This window comes from Miniopterus schreibersii, assembly GCF_964146895.1.
Source record: "Miniopterus schreibersii genome assembly, chromosome: 8".
Taxonomy (NCBI): domain Eukaryota; kingdom Metazoa; phylum Chordata; class Mammalia; order Chiroptera; family Miniopteridae; genus Miniopterus; species Miniopterus schreibersii.
In genome coordinates this window covers 1,016,343-1,027,435 of record NC_138109.1, presented here as the reverse complement: position 1 = coordinate 1,027,435, position 11,093 = coordinate 1,016,343, and the positions used below count along the sequence as shown (strand labels likewise).

Here is an 11,093-nt window from a genome sequence, read left to right as displayed (position 1 = left end):
ACAATGGTGCCACAGACCCACATGGTGGCTTCTAAAACCATCCTCCATGGAAACAACCAGAGCACTTGGAGAAGGGCTGGTCCAGGGACCGGGGCATTGGGACGGGTCCTAATGTCCAAGGACAGAGCTCACAACTCGACACCTGACTTCCCTCTCCATGTGCATAGGCCCCAAAGTGCCCCCACAGGGCCCACTTGTCCAGCTTCCAACCTGAGAGTCACGTCCAAGTCCACTTACATCACTTTCCCACTGGCCCAGAGCCCCCCCAGCCAGCACAGTACCTCCCCGTCTTAGAAGGCTGCAGGGTCGGGCAGCCGAGAGTCGCCATCAAGTCCCAGCCCATCTGACCAGAGCATGACGCCCTTGGGGACAAGTCCCCGTCCCTTGTAGGGGATGGTATGTCTGGCGAGGGGGGTGCACCCCTCCACTGTGCCGATAGAGTGAAGTGGAGCTGCCCGGGCCCCTCCCCTGCCACAGCCGAATCTTTAACCCCTTTGGGAGCAGAAACTCCCATTTCCTCACAGTGTGGGAGACATTTTTCTTGGCCTTCCAGAGGGCGCGGGTGTCAGTCCCCCTGCACTGTTTCAAGATGCCAGTCTTCTCAGGGCTGGCAGACCCCGATCACTGTTGGGCTCACCTGTGTGGGTGACGACCCAGGGCAACAAGATGGAGACTCTTTTCCAGCCAAGAAGCATCATTTCTGTAGTCAGGAGGGTGCACGTTATGGTCACTGTGTGGCCTTCGAGAGCACCTCACCCGTCAGAGTGTAACAGCTCAGAACAGCTTTACAGCAGCCCAAGGTCCACCAGGGGCCTGCCTTACACATATACAGACCCAGGGTATTAACTGGGGCACTGAGGAGATGCTCAGAGCTCAGACATAGGGGGAATGGGGGGGGGAAGGGGGAGGCAAGGAGAAATGATGCAGGGACAGAGAAGGTGGGTTCTCCAGCTCAGTGCCCCCCAGTGGCAGTGCCAGCCCCCATTTGGCATGTGGTGGCTTGTCAGGAAGGAGCCTCCTGGAGGGAGCTGGTGCTCACCTGTACCTCAGTACACCTGCGCTCACAAGCCTGTCTCGGCTATGTTGACATCTCTGATGCACGTGTGTGTAGAGAGCGTCCCAGAGGCAAGGACACCCCAGCGACAGTGAGCACACCCAGGCCACTAAGGTTGGTTTCTAAACACCATTCTCCGTAAAAGCAGCCAGGGCTCTTTGGAGGAGTGCCTGTTCCTGGGACTAGGGCAGGGTGCAATCCAATGTGCCGGGCTCATCCTGCTGGGCCAGAAATTACCGAGAGGCCCATGCAACCCTCGGGATGCGTCACGAGAACCCAGGAGCCAGCTTACGGTGACTCCCGCTGCAAAAACCTGGGGCAGTTTCAGCAGCAGAATAGAGGGGATTAGTGGGTGAGATCCGGGGGAGTAGAGGAGGAAACCACGAGGCCATGGCGATATCAGCGGCGCAGGGATGATGAAGGGCTGGATGAAGGAGCGAGCGAGTGATGGGGACGGTGCTTCCTTCCATGCAATGCCCTTGCCGAAGAGGAAACTCAGTGGATAGACGCAGATGAGAACTGGAACCTGTTCACAGGCTCAGAGTCTCCCCAAGCGCTCACCACACCCGGCCAGCCACTGCTCTGGAATCCTCGGGAGGCACTGGAGACCGACATACCCACAAAGCACATGGGAAAAACAGCTTTTAATGAAAACTGGAAAAGTGAGACAGAACACAACTCCAATTTGTAAATCCCTTCCAAGAGGGATGTTCACACGCTGTCCCATTCTCGGCCACGGGGCCGGCCCCAGCCCCAGGCAGGGCCTGTGGGCCCACCGTGCAGCTGAGCGGCTGAGGGTGGGGAGCCAAGGGTGTCCTGTGGGTGGGAACTCATGGTGCTGGGTCAGCAAGGGCTGAGGGGAGGGCTCAGGGCACCTCAGGAGCTTGATGGGGAGGCGTGTGTGGTCCCCAAAGCCCCCCGAGCAGTAGCTGGTCTCTTCCTCTGCCTGGTGCAGGCTCAGCCGTCCAGCATGGGTCCCAGCAGCTTCCCTGACCCCACATTCGGTCCTCGGGGGCCTGGCCGCTTTCAGCAGGGACAGCAGACATGGCTCAGATGCGGGCACCCTGAAGCCTTTGATCAGCTGGAGGGTCCCTCTCAGGGAACAGATGCTGTCTCCTCCACGGCCCTCGCGGTGACGTGTGGCGGATCCCGAGAGACCTGCAGGGTCTGGACGGCTTCAGGGGCCCTTTCTGCCTGCTGTTTTGGGCACTGCAGGGGGGGAGACTCAGCATGAAGACCCTGTGCCCAGCTCCCTCCGGGCCTAAGACGCTCAGGGTCAGCCTGGCCCCCAAGGGCAGGAGCTGTGGCCTCCCTTCCCAAGCTAGCACCCTGTACACACAGGAATCAGCACCCACAGGGAACTGGGGCCCCCCACCCTGCCCAGCAGCATCACCACCAGGGTGGGGAAAGGCAACAATACCTCAAAACAAAATCTCCTTTCCGGAAATTCTGCAAAACAGAGAGGCGCGTGTCAGGGAGCAGCCACACAGCTGGGGGGACCCATGCGGCCTGCTTCTCACCCTGCACCTTCCCAGAGGGACTGCCCCTCTCAGACGCACAAGACCCATGCGGACGGGGCTCCTTGCCAGGCCTGTCCCGGGGGCCAGGAGAGGGAAAAAGACATGGGGCACCCCTGCCACCTCGCCAGCTGCCAAACCCTGTCCCCACTCAGCCCAGTTTGACCCTGGACCAGGGAGAGGGGTGAGCACCTCCCAGAGGAGCAGCTGCCCCAGGATCTGGGGCTGCTCAGAGTCGGAGGCCCTGGCATCTCGTGGGGAGAGGACACAGGTCTGACTTCCCCCAGCAGCCCTAGAGCCTGCCCCCCTCTCCCTGTGCCTTTCTGGGCTCAGTGCCTGCTCCCCACCCCTGGGGCTCCAGGAAGACAGAGCGCCCTGTGCAGGTGACAGTGGTGAGGGCAGGAAGGAAGGAAGGAATGACCCTGGGCCCGCCCCCTGCTGAGACGGTCTCAGGGCTCCCTGTGCTTCTCTGTCGGCTGAGGGCAGATGGGAGCTCGGGGTGTATGATGGTGGGTGGGCACCTGGTGGCACAGGGCTCCTTAGACAGGAAGTCCCACCCTCCTGGGCACCCTATGCCACCCCCCACCCACCCCCCAATTAGAGGGGCTGAGCCAGGGAGGGTGTCTGGAATGAGAGCTGGGACCTGAGTCCTGATGGGACCAGGGGCTGTGGCTTACCACCTGTCCTACTGAATACGATGTAAAATATACATAAACCCAGAAGAGAGACGCCCAGGATGACCACAACAGGTACTAGGTAGGAGCATGTGACATCGGTGCTGTTGGTCCCAGGCTTTGCTTCCCTCTGAAGTGGGGCGCAGCACCTAGGGGAGAGGAGCGGTGGGGACGCGGGGCAGGAGGCACGGCACCTCCAAGGGCTGACGCTCACTAGGGCCCCAGGGTCCCCCTGCACGCCGGGGCTCTCAGAGGTGAGGCTGCTGCCTGGGGTGGGGCCCAGTGAGCGGGCGGCTCTGGGGGTGAGCTCAGGTCTGCCTGACTCTCCAGGTCCCACGGCTACGGGAAGACAGGGGGAGGAAGAGGCAGGACAACCAGGGGAAACAGGGACACTGGACACGAGAGGGACAGCAAAGGGGATGGCAGAGGGAGCAGACAGAGCTGGTGTCGACAATGGACCAGTAAAGCCACAAAGGACAGAACTGGGGGTTGGGAGGGTGCAGACAGCAGGAGAGACCTGTGTGGGGGACAGGGAGGGCTGGGGAGGGGGGGACAGGGAGGAGAGAGCTGGGACAGAGGACCCCTGCACCCACCCCCTGGGGCAGTCACACCTGGTCCCCAACCTCCCCCACAGACTCTGAGCAGCCAGGTCATAGCTGGAACCCAGGGATCGGCACTCGGGGGTTCCTGCTGCAGGGGGAGTGGGGGCCTCACTTTGACAGCCTCCTTTATGCCCCCCCGACTCCAGAATGGCAGGGAAGCCCCTCAGCCCTGACACCTGGGGACACCCTGGAACACAGGTGTAGGGTCCCTGGCACAGCACCCTGGGCTCCAGGATCAGGAAGGTGCTGACATGGGTCCTTAGCTAAGGTGACCAGTGGTGTGAGAGCCACAGGATTTAAGCAGGTGCAGCAGGGTGGGGCCCACAGTCTCTCTGCTGGGGGAGGGCCCTTAGCTCCCAGGGGAGCCCTGAGGTTCCCCTCCTGGGACCATCCATTGGATCACCTACTTGGTCCAGGGCTGGCACACCGCCTGGGTCCCACCTGTAGAGAAGGTGCCGGGAGGGCAGTCTTCACACACCGTGTCCTGCCACTCGGTGCCTGAGGAGCAAGAGTGTCTCGGAGAGGGCTCCACCGGGGCCTCCCCACCCCTCAGGCTGGGGGCTGGGCTCTGGGCTCTGTATCTGCACAGGGTGCTGTGGCTCACCTGTCTCCTTCACCCTCTGGCCCGAGCTGCAGGCACTGTGGGGCCTGCACTCAGCACAACTGTCCCCATCCTCTTGCACACAGAAGTGGCCTTGGTCGCAGCCACACACGGTGTTCCGCCAACTATAGCACTTCTGCCTGGTCACCTGGCCCATGCCTGGGATCCCAGAGAAGGCGCTCAGAGGAACAGCAAGGACTGCCATGGGTGGTGGTGAGGGCCCCGTCACAGGAGGAAACCAAACTGAGGGTTGGACAGCGCCCCCAGGCTCCGGGCTCCTACTTGGGGTCTGGGGAGAGCACTGGGTGGCTGACCCCAGCCCACCTCTGCTCCCAGCTGGGACCCTGCCAGGTGCACCCCAGGCTCAGCCAAAAGGCACTGCTGGCAGGTGCTGGCCACAGAGGGTGAGTCCCAAAGAAGGTCCAAGGGACGTGACCACCAGCAGGCAGGGAAAGGCCAGTGCTCAGCGGGGGGTGGTGGAAGGTCTTCTCCACAGAAGGCCAGGCCTCTTGGGGAGACTGAGACCTCCCCGCAAGGAAACTGGGCCCCGACAGCAAGTGTGGACCATTCAGCTATGGGTGAGTCCGAGAGGACAGCCCCAGCCCCATGTCGCCCACCCCTCAGACAGGTTCCCATCCTGCATCCGGGGTAGTCAAGTGGCAGCCACAAAACAGGGTGAGCCCCCTCAGCTGGGGGTGGGGGTGGGGGTAGTTCTCCCGAGGGACAGCCTGAGTGCCGACTGCCCCCCAGCCCAGCCCATGCAGACAAGGGCTTCCCTGGGGGATCTTGGTTACAGCACAAGGCTCACCCCAACCTCACTGAACCCCCAAGCATCTGGCCTCCAGCTTAGTCCCGGCCTTCCTCCTCCTGGTGTGCCCCAGGCCAGACCACCTGCCTTGGCTAAGAAGGTGACCCAGGGTCCAGTGCTCAGCCTGAGGAGGGGCCCTCAGGTGGGTGTTGGGGGTTGGGGGCCCTAGAGCCTGCAATGCAGGTGGAGGTGTTCCACGGGCTGGCGGTTTGTCCCAGGCTGGGGTGCCCTATTAGGGGATAGGTCTCCAAGGTCTGGAGGGCCCGGGTGATGGGGTGATGGGGGCAGGGGCACAGGCCCCTCTGGGGAGAGGCAGGTGTGGCCACAGGCCCGAGGCTCCCTTGAGGGATTTCTGGCAGGGAGCACCCCTGGGAGGAGGGGGAGTCCTGGCCCTGGCAGCCTGAGGTCCTGCAGTCATGCGCATGCTGGGAAGGTGGGATTTGGGGCTCAGCAGGGTCGTGGTTGGGCTCAGTGTTCTCACCTGGGTCACAGACATGGCACGGCAGACACTCGTCCAGGTGATTGGGATGGGCAGTGTAGGTGCCCCGAGTGCAGGGTACACACAGTGTGTCCTTAAACTCCCCACAGTCCTCCTTCACCCGGTAACCTGCAGCCCAGAGGGTGCACACACTCAGAACGGGGCACCCCTCGGGAGCCCAGGCAGCCGTGAGAACCCCCACAGGGACTGACTCTTCTCTGGGCCACAGTGAGCCATCTTTGGGGGAAAGGAGAACTTTCTAGAAGAATGTGGGGCCTCCTGGGACACTGAGGCCTGGTTCTGAGACCCAGTAACTGGCCATAATGGGCTTCTACCCCCCACCCACCACCCCTGGACAGTGAGCTGAGGGTCTCAGGAGGGAAGTGAAAGCTGCAGGGGGCTGCCCTTCTGTGACCCAGGGGCTCCAGGCCTCCCATGATGGGGGTCCCAGGAATAGAGGGGCTGGGGCCCAGGGAAGTGGCTTTAATTTCTGCCCCTGCCCACAACCCTGGCCCTGGCATCCCCCACAGAGGGTCCCTGCAGGGCTGCACCCACCTGGGAGGCACTTGGGGCAGCACTGGGCCCCCACCGGGTACTCCTCCTCTTTGCAGGAGAGCATGGCCAGGGTGCAGTGGGCGGCTCCCAGAAGGAGGAAGAACAGGGCCTAAGGGAGAGGGATGGGCATTGGGGGGAGGGAGCTGCCTGGGCCTCAGTCTCAGCTCCTGTGAAATGGGCACCAGCAGACCTTGTAGTGACCAGGCCCTGCAGGGAGGGTACAGGTGGGCCCCAGGACAGGACTGTCCACTGACCACCTAAGAGCCTTGGGGGACTGTGTAGTCTCCAGCCTCTGCCCCTCTGCTCTCCAAAGTGGGGCCCCCACTCCCACGAAGGCCAGAGCTGCTCTGGCCTGAACACACTTGGCCTTGCTGCTCCCCTGTGTGGGACCCGCTGAGCCCTGGGAGCCACAGGGTCAGGGCACGTACAGCTTTCAGGGGCCTTCTGGCCTGGGAGGGACCTAGGCTCTCCCGGGGGAAACTGGGGAGCCTGGTATTCAGAGCTCAGCCTGAGATAAAAAAACGGGAGCTGATAGGAAAACCCCACGATGCACGGGGGCCTTTTTAAAAGTTAAGTGCAGCTTACTGACTACAGCCTGACGTCTTTGCATCTGGTGATCTGCGCACAGCAGCAGGTCTCGCCCGGCCTTCCTGGCCTTCTGTGCTCTCGCCCGCCCACCTTGACCCCAGGTACCCAGACTCGAAAGCGGGGAGACAGCAGAACCTCCTTCCTTCCCCTCACTCCCCAGCCATCCCAGTGCACAAACGCTGCAGTTCCCCACGGGGGGGGGGGGGGGGGGCTGGGGGCTGTGGGTGCAGATCATCCCAGGCAGGGCTGCCGCCCAGACACCAGTCCCAGCGCCCTCACCCCTCGGTGGGGGCCCCCCTTTCACCCCTGAATGGGTGGTGGGAGGCACGGCTTTCCTTCCTGTGCCCCCCAATCCCAGTGCTCAGGGAACTGAGAGTCAGGGGCTGGGACAGTCCAAGAGAGCAGGGCCACTGGGGAACAAGATCCCCGGGAGAGGGGACAGGGCAGGCAGAGAGGAGGGGATTGCAGGTCACTCACCGGATGCATGGCGTCAGCGTCGGGCCTAAGGCTCCAGGGTGCTGCCTCCAGCCTTCAGAGGCTCCACGTCCCTCCTCGGGACCCCTCATTCCCCAGCTGCCGTCTTGGGACCCCTGCGGGCAGGGCCCTGGGCAGGACCCAGGACCCGGTCTCAGCTGCTGCGGCTGCTGCTCCTGAAGGAGAAAGGAAGAGAAACGGATTTTAGCTCAGCCTCTTATTTCCTCTCAACATCCAGGGTGTGAACTACAGTGTACGGGCCCGGAAGTCAGGGGGACAGGGTGAGGCCTGTTAGAGGAAATGCTCTTCTGCGAGGGCCTCAGAGATGGGGCAGGTGCGGCTCTCAGAGCCCGGGCGTGGACGGGGAGGCGGCGGGACCAGGCACAGGTGCTGGGCACAAGCTCCTCCTACCCAGTAAGTGAGCCCAGAGACTGGCCGAGCAGTTCTCTGGCTCCCTCTGTTGTCCATTAGCAGCCCCCCTGAGTTTCCAGTAGAAGTGTGCACCCCGCAAAGCGTGTCTGCACCTCCCCTGTCCCTCTGCACCCCAGAGAGCTGACCTGCAGCTTCTGCACATTGGCGCCCTCTCAGCTTCTGGTTACCTGTGTCCACCTCTACCTGGGGCGCTGAGCGCTTTCCACCCCCACGTTCCAGAGCTCAGCTCCAACAAGGTGGGTCCCCACGGATCTGAGGGACCCCGGACACTCTGTCACTGGACCCAAAGGAGCCCCCCACTATGCTCATTCACACTCTCACTGTCCCGGGATGGGGAGGGGCTGGGGAATTCTTGCCCCCATTTCACAGATGGGGAAATGGGGACTCAGAAAGAGACATGGCCTTGCCCAGGGTCCCCCAGGTGCAGACTGTGCTCAGAAACAAACCCTAGCCCAGCCGTGGTGGCTCAGCGCTTGAGTGTCAACCTCGGATCCAGGAGATCCCGCTTCGATTCCTGGTCAGGGCACATGCCGGGGTTGCAGGCTCGATCCCCAGTAGGGGGCGTGCAGGAGGCAGCGGATCAATGACTCATCATTGATGTTTCTGTCTCTCTTCCTTTCCTCTCTGAAATCAATAAAGATATTTTTTTAAAAAAAAAACAAAACCCTAATATTTTTTCCATCAGGAAAGAGTCTCTCCACGCCAGGCCTTCCCAACACCACGGCCTCCCACAGACCTGGGGCACCAGTGGGCAGGCCTGGGTGGGAGACACCCCCCCCCCCCCCCGCACACCTAAGAGGCAGGCTCAGGGGCTCCAGAGAATCAGCCCACCCACCACCCCTGGTCCCCAGATGGGGAGCGCCTGGGTGAGTGTGCCCCCCGCCCTGGGCTGTCACATCACATCTGTGTCCCTGGCTCCTGTGCTGGGCATTGCACCCCCTGCTTCCTTCACCTGTGAGGTTGCACAACCAACGGAAATATGGCGGCTTTGGTCTAATCAGACCAGTCCACACCCTGTGGTGGGTGCCCTGCTCCACACGCCCACGGAAGGTCCTATCAGGCCCTCACCAGGCCCAGGAACCACGGCCCCTCCTGCAGCTGCTGGCAGGAGCCCCTCTGGGACTGTTTGGCACCAATATCCTTGGACTCGCTACCTAATTTCATTTCGTGGACCCTGGGGAGGAGAGCCTGGGTGCTGTTATGGGGCTTGGGGTGGGGCAGAGCTTGGAATGCTAAGAGGCTGAGTGCACACAGGCCACTTTCCCCCAGGATGACCAGCCCAGCCTCATAGACCCCAGTGCTCAGAGGCAGGGTGGGTGTCAGGTGGGACTCAGGGGTTTGGGAGGTTACAGTCCCCACCCTGGAGGGACCGGTAGCGGGTCCCCCACCCTGCTAATATCTACCCCCAGACCAGTAGGGTTTCCAACTGAGAGCAAGAGCCCCCCCACACACACACCATCCGCGCAGTGCAATGCACACAGCTGCCCTGGAGCCCTCTGCAAGGACCCGGGACAGGCTCTGGGGGGGCTGGGATCCCCCCACTCCCTGCCACATCCCTACTCACCTCTCAATTCCTGGACGCTCCTCAGAGTGGGTGCCTGGGAGGATCCTGAAGTGGGAGGACCTTCTCCCTACACCTGGCAAGGTCCCCACAGGACCCACAAGCCCCGACGCCCAGCCCCTTCATCAGACACACTCTCCAGGACCTATCATCAAGCCTCAAGGTCCGAGTTGTGCGGCCTACAGTCAGTCAGGCCTCAATGGGCGCAGTGGTGGCCCCCCCAGAATGTCATCTGTGCCAGGTTCTTGCTGAAACCTTGCCTCTTCCAGGAGGCCTTCTCTGATTGCTGAATTTAAAACCTTGCCCTGCCTCCACCCTCTCAGCCTGGACCCCCTTCTCCTGTTTGTTCATGGTCCTCTGGGCCCCTACAATGCAGGTTTAGTGGAGACAGGAAGTTTCGTGTCCCTGGGCGCAGGAAGAAGGCCTGGGCTTCAGATCCCTGCGTCAGCCGCTCAGTCACCCATTCATTCATTCAGTCATTCACTCATTCATCCAGCACTCATCTTCTCAGGCCAGGTCCTGTTCTGGGGCCAGATTCGCCAGTGAAGAAACGAGACCGATTAAGGTGGCTAAAGTTGGGATCCACCCCATCACTGGCTGGCACGGGCTGGTGTCGCCCTCTCCTTCCTCAGCCCAAGCCCCCAGGCAGCACAGGAGGGGGGAGTGCCCCCAGAGGGCCCCATGCCCATCTGAGGCTCCATGGGGCTACTGCACCCCATCCTTACCTGGGGGTTGTCGGTGGGCACTGGGACCCCAGGGACCACCTCCCCTTTCCCGACCCAACCAGAGTTGTGCCCAGCGACCCCCAAGGACCTAGGAGAAGGCAAAACAGGGGCTTCAGAGGGCTTTCTGCGCATGTCTCTTGCCAGTGCAGATGGGGAAACTGAGGCTGTGCCTGGGTGGGATCACAAACCCTGACACTGAGGCTGGGCCTACCCCTGCCCCAGCTCTCACAGCCAGAGGAGCCCCAGGGCAGTAGGGGCTGATCCTCCCCACAGCCCGGCCTGCAGCCTTCGAGGGGCTGTTGTCCTACTGTGTTCCCAGCACCTCTCCATCCAGGCATCTTCACATGGGCTCTCCAGAGACTCCCTGATCACATTTCCTCTTTCTGTTTAAGAGGGAGGTTTCTGGAACCTGAGGGTTCGGCAGAGATTACAGAAGCCCCAGGGCCCTGCCCTGGCTGGTGCGCTCCGTGGTTAGAGCCTCGGCCTGCCAGTTCGATTCCTTGTCAAAGGACTGCAGGTCCGATCCCCACCCCCCGGTCACTGTGCATGCGGGAGGCAACCCATCCATGTGTCTCACATCGATGTTTTCTCTCCTCTCCCCCTCCCCACTCCCTTTCGCTCTTTCTAGAATCAATGAAAAATATATCCTCACTCCTCAGGTGGGATTGAAAAAAGAGAAAAACCCCAGTACCCAAGCCCAGTCCTGGAGGGTGAGCGGTGGGGCATCCCGAGGGCCCACCCTGAGGCTCCCCCTCCTCCTGTGCATTTAGCCTAGTCAGCTCCCCCTGCTCTGTGCCAGCCTGGGACTGGGCAGTGGGCTCAGAGGCAAAGCAGCCCAGTCCTCGCCCTCTTGGGGGTCACTGTTTAGAGAGGGAGCTGAATCTAAAAGCCAGAGTCAGTCGTGCGGTGAGGGCTCATTCAGTGGGCAGCAGAGGCCACGCGGGGCTCTGAAGGACAGATAGGAGCCCTGTGGGGGACAAGGTGGAGTAGGCCATTCTCTGAGAAGGACCTGGGTTGAGCCACA

The 11,093-nt window shown here is 61.9% G+C and overlaps 1 protein-coding gene across 1 annotated transcript; it reads right to left on the bottom strand.

Annotated features, from left to right (window-relative positions):
• Positions 1-1,681: 1,681 nt before the first annotated feature.
• On the bottom strand, positions 1,682-7,592 carry TNFRSF14 (TNF receptor superfamily member 14). Its single transcript, XM_081144382.1, has 8 exons — positions 7,355-7,592; positions 6,290-6,398; positions 5,738-5,863; positions 4,452-4,607; positions 4,255-4,345; positions 3,249-3,394; positions 2,475-2,503; positions 1,682-2,263 (listed from the first exon to the last, which is right to left on the bottom strand). The coding sequence occupies exons 1-8, from the start codon at positions 7,361-7,363 to the stop codon at positions 2,150-2,152; spliced, it is 780 nt and encodes a 259-aa protein (XP_081000508.1). The 5' UTR covers positions 7,364-7,592; the 3' UTR covers positions 1,682-2,149.
• Between the last annotated feature and the right edge of the window lie 3,501 nt (positions 7,593-11,093).